The sequence below is a fragment of the Nannobrachium achirus genome, assembly GCF_963921795.1.
Source record: "Nannobrachium achirus genome assembly, chromosome: 17".
In the NCBI taxonomy this organism is placed as follows: Eukaryota; Metazoa; Chordata; class Actinopteri; order Myctophiformes; family Myctophidae; genus Nannobrachium; species Nannobrachium achirus.
In genome coordinates this window covers 56,277,749-56,291,830 of record NC_137824.1, presented here as the reverse complement: position 1 = coordinate 56,291,830, position 14,082 = coordinate 56,277,749, and the positions used below count along the sequence as shown (strand labels likewise).

General features: G+C 41.8%; 2 protein-coding genes across 2 annotated transcripts; both read right to left on the bottom strand.

Moving 5' to 3' along the window:
- Positions 1-2,453: 2,453 nt before the first annotated feature.
- On the bottom strand, positions 2,454-6,352 carry ran (RAN, member RAS oncogene family). The gene is made up of 7 exons (XM_080745742.1): positions 6,262-6,352; positions 4,952-5,015; positions 4,686-4,770; positions 3,742-3,867; positions 3,354-3,541; positions 3,050-3,220; positions 2,454-2,832 (listed from the first exon to the last, which is right to left on the bottom strand). Exons 2-7 carry the CDS (start codon positions 4,991-4,993, stop codon positions 2,788-2,790), a joined length of 657 nt encoding a protein of 218 aa, XP_080601868.1. The 5' UTR covers positions 4,994-5,015; positions 6,262-6,352; the 3' UTR covers positions 2,454-2,787.
- Positions 6,353-8,866: 2,514 nt separating this feature from the next.
- Positions 8,867-12,857, bottom strand: LOC308302569 (NADH-ubiquinone oxidoreductase subunit 8-like; the record flags this gene model as incomplete). Its single annotated transcript, XM_080746826.1, has 6 exons — positions 8,867-8,998; positions 10,980-11,108; positions 11,836-12,008; positions 12,425-12,514; positions 12,640-12,708; positions 12,815-12,857. The coding sequence occupies 6 exons, from the start codon at positions 12,855-12,857 to the stop codon at positions 8,867-8,869; spliced, it is 636 nt and encodes a 211-aa protein (XP_080602952.1).
- Positions 12,858-14,082: the final 1,225 nt, after the last annotated feature.

Here is a 14,082-nt window from a genome sequence, read left to right as displayed (position 1 = left end):
TTTATACCCCGCAGTACGACGGTGTCGCCAGTCCCATAAAGGTTGCTGCATAGCAGCAGTGGTGGGAAAAGTACATGTTTTACTTATGGAACTGAAAAAGTGGAAATGGAAATAGTCAAGGACCCCCAAAATGACTTATTTTCTATTGGTTTGTCACACCATGCAGACTTGAGTTCAATAATATGTGTTAATTTGTCGCATTCCTAAGAAAAGAAAAAGATTAGCCTATAGTAAATTTACCCTCATTGATTCTGGATGGAGACCCAAATGCATGGGCCTGGATGGGGACCCAAATAAGGCCCTGGATGGGGACCCAAATAAGGCCCTGGATGGGGACCCAAATTGGGTCAGAATCAATGGGGGTACATTTAGGGTCAAGGGTCGACCCTTGATCAAGTATATTTAACCGCATTGATTCTCACACAAATTCTCACACAAATGCATTTGGGTCCCCATCCAGGGCCTTGTATTTGGGTCCCCATCCAGAATCAATGGGCGTAAATTTGCTAATACATTTTTTTGTCTTAGGAATACGACAATTACCCCAAAAATATTATTTAACTCAAGTTTACATATGGTGTGATAATCAATAGAAAAAAAAGTCATTTTGGGGGTGAACAACTCCTTTAAGTAGGCCTACTTAGTTTGGACTTCAATACACATCTATGACATCTTGACCCAAGGCTGTTTAAAAAGCCCCTGCTGGGGTTACCAGAACCCCATTGTATGAATTGAGTACAAAGGGACCCCAATGCAAACTTTCTTGTGGACCTTGTATCTAGTCTAGTGAATACTGTCCTTTACTTGTTCCTATGCAAAGTTGCAAACTTCTAATAAAGTATTCAATCAATCAAAACTATGCAGTGAAAAACTGAAAGAATAGCTAAATGCTGGCTTTGCTGCCAATGCATAGGCTATAAATTTCAATAATGTAAAAAATCGAAATGCACAATGTTGAGCTACATTAATAAACAATCCATGAAATATGGGCCTATTATACCATTCCCAATTTCCCATATTAAATGTATTTGTAATGTCTCTTCCTTGTGTGTTTCTGTTCTCCCAACCCCCCTTTCCCCTCTGACTGTTACAACTAGTCTATCTATATGTATGAATGTGCTAAGTAAGCACACAGATCGATGCTTATTACCAACCTCAGCCCACTTACACAAACATTGACACTGTCTGTTAAACACACACACACACACACACACACACACACACACACACACACACACACACACACACACACACTGTAGCGTGGCTCCCAGACTCAGAGCAGCAGTCGTCACCCACTCGTCACATTCATTCACACGGATGCAGGTTATTATCATCGGCTGTGTGGCTGCCCTCCTTTAAGCCGATAAGGGAGCGGGTTATTAAGGCCCTTCATTGGTCACCGAGAGCTGGAGGGTGATGTGTTGCTGCATGTATCCTGACTGAAGCTCAACTGCCTGGAAAGAAAACATCTGTTTCATGCCATTCCCTCACACGCAAAATAAGTTATTCATTCAAAACTGCGTTTCTACACTTTGAAACATAGGGGGGAGGCAAACGCACCCCAGCCATCCACTATGGGCTATTATCTCGTTTTATCAGCAGAAATATAATAAGGCAGGACTCTAAAGAATCTGTCAAGTTGTATCCAATACCCATACGTGAACTCGCCTTTAGAATTTATGTAATTCTTTCAGCCGAGCCATGTTAAGTTTGTGGCGTGACACGGGTGACACCTGGTGGTAACTGTCGGGACAAGCAAGTGGCTACGAGCCTATCCATGGAATGAGTACAGGGCAGCAACAGTTCAAGTGAAAACACGAGACGAATTAAGAACAGAGCGTTCTTCTTAACTGTTTTACATGGTTCCTCGGAATCAACCCAACTTTCCGGTTTTGAGTTCTACAGCATTCAGCATTGCCACAGCACCATTGCCATAAACCTATACTACAGGCAGCAGTGGCTTTCAAAACAGGGTCCGTGGACCCAGGATCCTTGAGGGAGTTCCAGTTCCAACCCCCCATGAAACTAGTCAGCCTAAAAATCTGTTTAAGCACATTAAACTTACATAGGCCATGTGCAAACAGTCAAATCTACAAGCTCACATTTAAATTAATCCATTGAAAAAAGTATATATATACATAACAAAAAAAATTATGTTGCCATTTCAGGGTATAAATACAAGCAGTACAAGTTCTAACACAAATGCTTAAGGTTTAATTCAGGGATGCGTCAATATATCTGCCAATATTTGCAGGTATTGTCAATATCGGCATCTGAAAATAAGAGATTAACCGATGGCCGATATTTACGCGTTGGGATTTGGGAAGCATCGATTTTGCACTGGCCATGTTAAATATCTGCAGCCATCAAGCTGTCGAGGTGCATCGGCCAATAATCTGTGCATCCCTAGATTAACTTCACTTGTGCACAATGAACCATAAAATCAAAACATGTAATATTGATAACGTTTTTATTTATTCAAAGTTTATTCCCCATGGTGCATCCAGTAGGCCTTACAACAGCATTATGAAGCTGGTCAAGTGCAGTGGAGGGTGGTCATTGAATTAGAACAGCACGTATGCCAACAACAGTGAAACTGGAGAACCACAACTTTCGCCCAAGTTTTTTTCTCTCCTCTGTAACTTTTTTCGTTTTTTTAAAACACAAACAGAAAAAGTTCAAAAATAAAAATAAATCTTCAACAGGATTTTACAGTAAGGGGGGCAAAATTCCAACAACTTTCTGTCCACGTGGGGGGGTGGGGGGGAAGACACATTGGTTAACAGGTTAGAGGTCATCGTCTTCTTCTGGGAGGGCTGTTTCTGACGCAACCTGGACAAGAGATGGAGGACAAACGTCAGAACTGAACCTGTGACAATTATGCAGTGATACATTCTGAATGCATAGACACAGGGAAGTTAAGTCTCCTTAAGGCGTTTGAATTTTCCTATTAAGTCACCATGAATCTAAAACAAATCCTTAATGATCAAAGCATAATACTCAAATAAGCCCATGCTCGTGGTCAGAGTACCAGCACAGCCATACTCACTTTGAGGTCGTGCTCATACTGTGCTGCGAGAGAGGGGTCCATCTGGATCTCTGGTGGAGCTAGTGCAGGCATCTCCACAAACTCAAGGTTGGGGTCACCGATCAGCTTCCTTCCTAGCCACAGGAATGGCTTCTCAAAATTGTAGTTACTCTTGGCAGAGATGTCGTAGTACTGTAAGGGTACCAAACAAGATCTTTTAGTGGGCAAGTCAGATCCACACCAGTACAGAGGTCATGTGTAACATTCCATGTCTGAGTAATCACATGTAGTGTAATTTGTTTGGTATGCATTCACCAAGTCTTACCTGCAGGTTCTTCTTGCGGTGAAAGACAATGCTCTTGGCTTTGACTTTCCTGTCTTTGATGTCCACTTTGTTGCCGCAGAGGACGATGGGAATGTTCTCACAAACGCGAACCAGATCACGGTGCCAATTGGGGACGTTCTTGTAGGTGACTCGAGAGGTGACGTCAAACATGATGATAGCACACTGGGCTGTGGGAAAAGTATGACAGGTTTGTAAAAAGGGGATCACAAAATATAACTCATATACAGATGACAGAAACAGAACATATGAATAGACTACAAAAATACAGATGACTGAGACAGATCAATATGAATAAGACTCAAATATAAACAATACTGCCATGAGGACACTAATTGCTAAGGAGTTTACTAATAACTTAGTGAAGTACCTTGAATGTAGTATCCGTCTCTGAGACCTCCAAACTTCTCTTGTCCTGCTGTGTCCCAGACATTGTACTTGATGGCTCCTCTGTTTGTGTGGAAGATCAGAGGATGCACCTCCACTCCAAGGGTGGCTGAAGGAAAGAAAATACTATTAGTTTAGCAGTGTGACACAGTTTATAGCTATGAGCCAACATGTTGAAAACACTCCAGTGTTCCATGTACCTTATCCCATTTTGGGCAGGAACCCCATTTTGTAACTACCTTACCTACCCTTCCTTTTGGGGTTCTTGTTGCCATGTACAGTAAATAGCAACATTATGTTTTTGTAATATTTGAATAAACATGTGAAGTTTTTCAGAAAACTTGGTCAGGATTCAGAATGTGTTTTTAGGGGGTCCACCCTATGTTCCCCAGGTTCTATGTTCCCCACAGGTTAACCAGCATTAGTTTTACTGAGGTCAAGGTTTAGGTGGCAAGTGGGGAAGATAGAACCTGGGGAACATAGATCGGTCCCGTTTTTTGAATCAGGGTCCTAAGAACAGTTAGATTTTGTTAATAAACAGCATTGCTTGTTTACCAGGGCAGACATATTTTAATGCACACTGAACCTCTTTGTCTCATAATCGCTGTTTAGCTACTTTATCGCTTCTCTTTTGAACGCATCCTTGTCATGGAATGAACTTTGGTGTGGACGTTCACAAGTGACATTGCTATGTCAAGCATGATGCGATATCATGTGAGCTTAATTGAATAAGAATATGCACATGGACATTTCTCAACTATGTATCCTGATAACTAAAAATCATTGTCCCGCCCAGCTGGAATGTTACATCTATTAGCTCTGCATGCAGCAACTGGTCTACTGTAAACCTGGTTGGATGAGCTGGCCTGTAACCAGATGCAGTGCACACTGTATTGATGCCCTCTTCACTCAGAGAGTGGTACTTACCCACATATTTCTTCTCAAACTCTCCCGTTAAATGCCTCTTAACAAAAGTAGTCTTTCCCGTGCCACCATCCCCAACCAACACAAGCTGAGAGGGAGAAGAGGAGAGAGGGCCAAAGTCAGATTAAACTGGCTGGTACTGGTTTTACACAAAGTTGCACTTAGCTTAGCCAGCAAAGGTAGCCAAACCCACATCATGAACAACAAATCCATTCACATGGATGTACCCCCCAAGCACAGTCAGTTTGACCATTGGCTCAAATATTTACCTTGAACTGGACATTAGGCTCGCCTTCTGCCATTGTTGCCATAGCTGTAGTTATTTCAGGTGATCTGGTGTGGACAAGAACAACAAAGGCGGGACAGTTATGATCAGCATCTCATATGATAATGTTAGCTTGCTGTGATGGCCTTGTGCCAACCAACTTTTATAGACCAACAACAAAGCGTTAACGGCACGTAATAATATTCTTCTGGCACTTTTTGGACGGTGCGGCAGGACAGCCAATTTATTTGGGCTACGTTTTTAGCTCATTCTAGCAGTTTCCATCCTCCCCAGCCATGACACACATTGCGACATTTTTTATTCAAACGCAGGCCAATTACCTACACACCCCCGCGACCCCTCCAGAACGATATTATACTGTTATAAATGAATCCCTGGTCGGTTTATTTGTTTAAACAGAGGGAGGACAGTCCTGTCTCTGGACAAAAACCACCCGCAAACCTAGCTGCTAACGTTCAGGTTAGAATCAGCTTGTTAGCTAAGCGGCTAACGTTAGCCCCAATGCTAGCAGTGTGCGCCATACATACCGCACTTTTTCACAGCTCGACTGGAACAATCGCACTGTTATAGCATAAAATAACGTTCCTGTCACCATGGGTGACAAAGTAAATGACTTAAAAATCTCACGGATACCCTGAGAAATCAACGGGTCACTGATTTATAAAGTAAGATTTATACTGATCCTAAATAAGGCCGAGAAAAAAGGACAAAGTAGAAGAATTGTAAAGAACAATGCAACGAAATGAGCGGCTAACTTGTTAGCTTCAACAGCATGGAAGCTAACACGCTCACTTATTAACACTTCGTCGCACAAGCGTGTCACTCAAGAAAACACGTTTTTAACCAACTGGAAAACATTCAAAATGTTTTTTTTGTATTGAACAAAGAAGTGGTATAAATAAATAAAGGCTCAACGCGCTGTATTGCTAATGCCTTGGTTGTGATTTGTATTTGGGTTGCGCGCGGTGTCGAACAACCAAAAATGGCAGATCTACAAGCTCACGACGTGTCGCATCGCTAACGCGCCGAGAGTCTGTAGATCAGGCCGATTTGGTGTGCGGCGCACCAACGAAGTATAAACGAGCCTCTCCAGTTAGCATCAGAAGAGAAAACCACCAACAAGCCCAAATGTAGCGCATCAATAACGTCCCACATGGTCCAGATGACGGCTCGGCGCGGCCCTGGGGGTTTCTTCTAAAACCTACCTCTGGTTTCTTTAGACTTCGGCGCACTTTAAGCGATCGCAACGAATATAAACGTAAAGGTTTTGGAGGTACGATGACTGAGACTCACCCGGTGTTGCACACAGGAGGGGAAAAGGAGTAAATGGCCGCGTTCGCGGGAGATTCAGCGAGCCTGGACTGATGAGTCTGTTTCCGCCCTTATCACGTGATCAGCACCGTCGATCTCCCTCCTCAGCAGAGGTGGGAAAAGTACTGAGTCAGTAGCATTACTGCAATGTAGAAATACTCAACATGTACTGTCTAAAAGGAATACCAAAAGTAGACAGTACTCGTTATGCAGAATGTCCCGTTTCACGACTTTTCAAATGTATAAAAATCGTTTGAAAATAGCACATCTTGACTGTCAAAGGGCTGAAGTGACAGAAAGAAAGACATTTGGTGTTTCAGTGAATGTTCCCCTGCTATGCCTCTATTATTATGTGCCTGATGTCTTCAAGGAGGATAAAGTGGCTTAGGATTAGCTTAATGTGCAACATTGTTTTCTCACTTGACACGTATGTTTTCTGAGCTTCTATCGTCGTTAGATCGTATATTTTCAAATGGCCAACATTTATAAAGGGGGCTGAAGTGCTTAATGTTTTGTAATACATCAAAATCTACAAAGTAACTAAAAGTACAATAGTGGAGTAGAAGTGAAAGTATTGAAAATTGGAAATACTCCATGAAGTAAACTAAAGGTATCTCAAGTCAAAATTCTACTTAAGTTGGCTACAGTACCTACTTGAGTAAATGTACTTAGTTACTTTCCACCACTGGATCTCAGCGCCGCCGCTTTTGTTTGGTGCATTCAAGTAAACCGCGCACGCAGCGTCTGTGGTGCAATATGAAAAGTGAAAACAATACAACACAGATGATGATTATTTTATCATGTTGTGTCTCAATAGACCGACACTACAGAGAGTTTGTGATCCTGACCTGGACGTATTGCCATGACAGTCATCACCATGTCATCATAGGCTACACTCGTTACATAATTTGGGCTATTTGACCACACAAAGACATACTGTAATAGGTGGCTGTGTTTTTCCACCATATTAACAGAAACAAGAGTAGGCCTATTGATTGATTGAATACTTTATTAACTTTATAAAGTTCATTCCATGACAGTTTTGCAAAAAGTACAACTTTTTGTGCCTTTTAGCATTATTATATTGTATAAAAGATAGGATAACACAAAGCCTAGAAGGATTAGTTTCCATTGTGGTCCGGTGTGTAGGCCTATTCAAGTAATCATGAATATGGCTAATAAGGCTAACATTACTTTCACTATAGGTTTCGAGTCACTGTTCTTCACAATAAAAACACATTAACATTATTATCTTTTTAATTTTTTTAATAAGCAATAACCATAACCAATATTAAATAACAGTGCTGCTTGTTACACAAATGTCCTGTCACACAGATCAATTAAAATACTTTTTAAAGTGGTTTATAGTTTGTTGCAGTTTCATGCATATAATATAGGCTATATGGGCTTATGTAATATATTATTTATTATATTTAATATGCAATACGAATAATAACATCCACAGAGCCTACATTATTGTGACCGCAGGTCACAGTTATTGTGAAAACCTGCAGCACGCATTACTCTTGCCTGTCACACTGTTGCTTGCCTGTAACGCCACACACGCCGGTCTCTGTGTATGTGTGTGTGTGTGTGTGTGTGTGTGTGTGTGTGTGTGTGTGTACATTGTCAGATTTGCGACCGGGTATTTCCCGGTGAATCTGTGCGCAACGGTGGGGGCTTGGGAGTGTGGGGGACATGCACCATGGTCTATTGCTGATGATGGAGAGGTGATAGCTTAGCTTTTATGTATTATGTGTTATGTAATGTAATCTTGACGATTTAGTAAGAGACCCCATCGCCAATTGCAAGATATTTAAAAGTTATTTGGGGCCATGATGAAATCCATTTCTTCCCACAACTAGACTAAGGATTTATATTGTCTGTGTTATTGTTTACAACCACAATTATTCACGTGTGGCAAGATCGCGGTTCACTAGTTTTTAGTAGGCTATTAGTGTAGGCTTAGAAGCCTTTTCAGAAGTTAATTTAATGTTTTCCATTTAATGATTTCCTTTATCCTCATCTAATCTTGCGCTAATGCACACAACTGTTTTTGCCATGTTTTAAGGCCGTGTTAGGCTTTTCAGAAGTTAATTTAATGTTTTCCATTAAATGATTTCCTTTATCGTCATCTTCCGCTAATGCAAGCAACTGTTTTCACCAGGTTTTAAGGTCTTATTTTAGTTGTTTCTCATAAGCTCGCAACCCTCCTTGCCCATCGGCCCCCACCTTTGCGCACAGATTCACCGGGAAATACCCGGTCGCGTCAGATTTACACTGACTATTTTTTAATTCTGTTGTTTCCCCGCGACCTTCAGTCACTTCTCGCCCTTGAGGTGTTTTACTTGTTATATTATGCATTGTAGGCCACCACTAAGACTAGAAGGAGTCATATTTGTGCGTTTATTTTTTATATTGTCCTGAGAGCACAGCACCACTGCCTCTGCAGAGGTACTGTCCATTTAAGGACAATGTACTGTAGGCTTATCCAAAGAATCTCTTTTCCACAATGCAGTATCCGAAAGTTTCATTGATTGGCCCACTGGCTTCCAAGGCAGTTTACTGATACTGTACAACAGTCATTCTATCTATATAGGTAGTCAGCCTTAATGTTGGCAGCAATCTCCACCTCCCATAGATCTCCATTGTTGAGCAGCTTCTCTTTATTGTAGAGCAGCTCTTCATGGGTCTCAGTGGAAAACTCAAAGTTTGGGCCCTATAGGGAGTGCCGGAGGGAAGGTATGAAAGGAGAGAGGACAAGAATAATTCAAGTTTATTTACTTTTAATGTAGCATCTTATACATATAAATTATTATTATTTTATATAGGCCTAATTAGTAGTTTTCATTGATCGAAATGGGGCAAGCTGTCAATTTGGGTGATCATAGTGTTTCTATGCCTGTGGTATACAGTTAAACATTTTGCATTGGTGGCAGGCACTATGGCCAGAAGAGAAAGTGCTTTTGGTGGTGCAACATACAATTTCAATATGGGGTTGAGAAATAGGCCCCGCCCACTAATGTTTGTGTTTGACATTGGGTGGGTAAATAGGTCATGATGTCACAGAATCATGACCATGTCTGGAATTGTCTGGATAGGGTGATTAGTCACATACAATCACTAAGAGACAGAGGAGTGTTAATTGGGGTGTTGTTATCATTTCTCTTGATGAAGGTCCAATTATCTTTCAATTTGAATAAAAACTGGTGCTGCTGAGCAAGAGCAGTGTGCAGGACTTTTGTTCATGACATGTTATTCATGATTGGTTCATTTATCAAGTCTGTCACAACGCACCTGCATCTGAACAAAGTGGATGGGCAAATATTTTCTTATAGATTAATAGGCCAAAACGCAAAGCTGCCTGGTAAAGCGTCAGTGTCATCATGAGGACAATTTAAAAAAATCACACCCGTGTGAACTGAGCGGTGGTCGTGGAGGCTGTGCAATAATTTAATTGAATTCAATTGAATTGAATTTTTGAATTGAGTGAGTGAGTGAATGAGTGAGAGAGCCACACTTGCTCACCAATAGAGAGAGAGAGAGAGTGTGTGTGTGTGTGTGTGTGTGTGTGTGTGTGTGTGTGTGTGTGTGTGTGTGTGTGTGTGTGTGTGTGTGTGTGTGTGCCTGGCCTGGCCTGAACGTTTGTGTGTGAGTGTGCCTGGCCTATCCTGAACAACAGCGCCCCTCCCTTAACATGTGTGGTCATAAAAGGTACTTTAGGCTACATACAGACACGGAGACAGACAGACAGACAGACAGACCCACACACACCGCCACGTATAGGAGCGTTGTGACCACCGCTCAAAAAACAAATGGGTGGAGTGTGTTCTTTGGCCTACTAAGGTGCATGCAGCCATGCACAGTTCGCACCAATCGGTCCAGTGATATCCAAGACAAGCTGTGCAGACACACAGACACAATTACAGACAGACAGACAGACACACAGGCGCAAAAACATAGTCTTCGCCTCCTGGCCTGGCCAAGACACTATAGAGCCAGTATAAGCTACCAGTAAGACTCCCTAATCGGGAGATAAGCGACCGTCAGGTCGCATACACAAACTTTAGAAGGCAATGATAGGCAATCAGGAGGGAATATGGGAAATGGGACAGTTCCATGTTGATGACATGACTTTAGAGATACTGTGTACCGCTTTGCATGATTTTAGGGCAAAATCTGTAGGAGCAGTGCTCAAAAACATGTTTTGCAAAAATCTTCCTGATGGTGGCGTTAGAAGAGGGTCATGCGAGAAATCAGGGGCGGAGGTTGTGATTTGCCATCCAATTTGCGTGATTTTAGGCCAAAATCTGTAGGAGCAGTGTTCAAAAATGTGTTTTGCAAATATCGTCCTGATGGTGGTGCTAGAAGAGGGGCATGCGAGAAATCAGGGGCGGAGGTTGTGATTTGCCATCCAAGTTGCGTGATTTTAGGGAAAGATCTGTAGGAGCAGTGTCCAAAAATGTGTTTTGCAGGAATCGGCCTCATGGTGGCCATGTGAGAAATGAGGGGTGGAGGTTGTGGTTTGGCAGCCAAGGAGTGTGTGTGCAAAGTTTGGCATGGATAGGAGCAACGGTGACGGAGATATGAGGGCAAAAGTGTGACATGACGGATAGACTGACTGACAGCCGGTGGAGGTTTTGATAGTAACTGCAACCTGACGGTCACAATTAATAGTTTTTATGAGCTGTTTGGCTTACCTGAACAATGGCATCAACAGGGCATGCTTCCTGACAGAAGCCACAGTAGATACATTTTGTCATATCAATGTCATAGCGAGTAGTTCTCCTGCTGCCATCAGCACGCGTCTCAGCCTCGATGGTGATGGCCTGGGGTCAAAGAAGACAAGAGACAGGACAAATAAAAAGTAAGCTGTAAGCATGTAGCCTGACTAATATCTACGCAGTGACCGTGTTTAATAAACATTTAAAACTATACCTAAATACTAATTTGGTTTATTTTTTAATTTAGAGTAGCCAATTATTTGTACACATTTTTCTCTCCAATTCGTTATTATGCCAATCAATTCCTCCCACTAGCTCACCTGCCAGTGACAAGTATAGATGCTTGGCCAAGCCGGATGCACTGCAGTGGATTAAAACCCCCGGACTCCATGGTGGTGGACAGGTAGGCCTACCCTTGCGCCACACTTCTTTCTTCTGATACAACTTTTTTTGAGCAGTGCTCCTGGAACAGGAGCTAAACTCCAACATCTGGCTTTTTATTTTGTGTGGGTTCAAGTCACATAAAATAGATATCTGTTTTTTGCTCTATATGTTCTGTAGGGGTAATCCCCATTGTTGTGTGGGTTTGAGTCCCATATCTTTATGTCTCTTATTTGTGTTTAATGTGTTGCCTTATGTAAAACACTGGGTTGCAAGGTGCTATACAAGTAAATGTTCCTTGCCATGAAGAACTTAAAAGTATAATGCTTTAATAGTGACATAAGGTATTGTCAACACAATATAGAGAAAGACAGAGAGACAGATTTGCGTAGCATGTATTGCCACACACACACTGCACATCATACAATTTTGCTTTAAGAAATGTGTTCACCTGGGCAGGGCAGATGGCCTCACATAACTTGCATGCAATGCAGCGTTCCTCCCCATTTGGGTAGCGGCGGAGGGCATGCTCTCCACGGAAGCGGGGCGACAAGGGTCCCTTTTCAAATGGATAGTTGATGGTGGCAGGCTCACGGAACAGATAGCTCAAGGTCATCCCCAGTCCTGGAATTGGTTGTAAAGCAGGCTAGCATATCGTCGCTGTCGGGTGGAAACCTTGTATCTCCAAAACCGTTCGTTTTGTATTTATCATTTTAAAAATGATTTAAACTAGTGAAAACAGCCGATCTACAAGCCGATCTACAAACACACTTGTGTGCTTGTAGATCTGCTGTTTTCACTGTGTGTGTGTGTGTGTGTGTGTGTGTGTGTGTGTGTGTGTGTGTGTGTGTTTGTGTGTGTGTGTGTGTGAGAGAGAGAGAGAGAAAGTGAGAGAGAGAGAGACAGAGACAGACAGACATGCAGACAGACAGACAGACAGACAGACAGACAGACAGACAGACAGACAGACAGACAGACAGACAGACATATAGACAGATAGAGAGATAAAGAGAGAAAGAGAGACAGAGAGAGAGAGACACCTCTAAATAGTTCAGTCCAAAGGAGAGTTGTAGCAGCCCTGTCTGTGATGGACTTCAAATCATTTGGCAGTTCCTTGGCGTTGACATATTCTTCGGAGAAGAACAGCAGCGAGGAGAGACAGAGGGTGCGGTCAGATTAAGTCTGATGATAATAATGGCCCTTTGTTGAAACATAGAACCCTATGAATAATGCTGTGTTTTTGGGTATGACTTACTGAAGCCCTCTCTTGGCACACTGAGACTGAAAGACCGGAGGAGAACAGGATAGACTCCAGTGGTGCCCACTAACACACAATGTGGCAAGGTTATAAAACAGTCATAAAAAACAAAACACAACCATTAGATATTATTTAATATAATATTTGTTATTGGGAGGATGCAGAGTATTACCTGGCCTCCAAAGAAAGCGTAGACTCATAGCAGGCCTATACATCTTGTGGGAAACAAAAATTAAAAAAAATTAGTCAGCTGCTGTCAGTCTGCTTGTGTAAGGAGAGAGGGAGAGTGCTGAATAATACAGTGGCGTCAGTTCAGCAAAAGCTAAGGTATGCCAACATGACTGGTGTCACACCAGTCATGTTGCCATACCTTAACAGGCACGATGAAAAGTACATGTTATTATTTCCCCCTGTAGCCAAGGTATGGCAGCTGGCCATAGCTTGCCATACCCAATTGACGCCTCTGGAATAATAGTTTTGTAAGGTCCTACTCCGTTACTTTCTCCAAGCAAATAAAAGACAAAGAAAATTGCGCACTTCCGTTGTAGCCAATATTGCATCATTCAGTCAGACTATAGGCTGTATGTATCAACCATAGAGTTAGTTATTAACACATATTCTCTTTTTGAATTAACAAGCTGTTCAATTAGACTCCTTAGTCCTTAACACATTGCTGATAATTCCAACTGCGTAACACGAAATGATCATAATCAAGCGGTGATCTGCCACTTGTTTAAATGACCACAAAAAGCTCAGAACACCACACACTTGGACGTGGACATTATAACACAAGTTCATAGCAGATAGCACTTACCTTACCTCGGCAGGCTCGTTCACAACTTTTATTAAACTAGTGAGAACCAGCAGCACACTCTAGGGGCAGCATCTGTGCGCCGCACCAGTTTGTTGTTGCGTGATAAAGATGATGAAAAAGAGAGGAAGACCGATTCTGGTGGGCTAAAAGTAGCGCCATGTTTAGTGTGGCAGTTAAGTTAAATTAATGTGGACAGTGGTGGAAAAATTATTCAAATGTTTTACTTATAAAGTAAAAGTATCATTACTGCAATACAGAAATACTCTGTTTTGTTACATGTAAAAGTCCGGAATTCTACATTTACTTGAGTAAAAGTAGGCCTACAAATCATAATCAAAATATAGGCTAAGAACCAAAAGTAAAAGTCATTGTGCAGAATGTCCCATTTCACAAGTTCAAAGTGTATAAAAAATCTTTTCTGACAAGCTCACAATGTGACACATTGTGAGCTTGTAGAGTAGCTATTTTCAAATGGTCGAAATGTAGGATTGAAGAGTTTATGTTTTTTAATGATAATAATAATCAATCTAGTACAAAGAAACTAGTAAACTAAAGTTTTCAAAAAAAAATGTAGTGGAGAAAAAGTAGCCTACAATAGGCTATTTGGATCCGAGATGTAGGGGTAG

Coding starts and splice junctions, on each gene's coding strand:
- ran (XM_080745742.1), bottom strand. CDS start 4,993: ATGGCAACAATGGCAGAAGGCGAGCCTAATGTCCAGTTCAAG. Junction 3,542..3,741: donor AGACGGATACTACATTCAAG/GTACTTCACTAA, acceptor CTTTTCCCACAG/CCCAGTGTGCTATCATCATG. Junction 2,833..3,049: donor AGTATGAGCACGACCTCAAA/GTGAGTATGGCT, acceptor TCTCTTGTCCAG/GTTGCGTCAGAAACAGCCCT.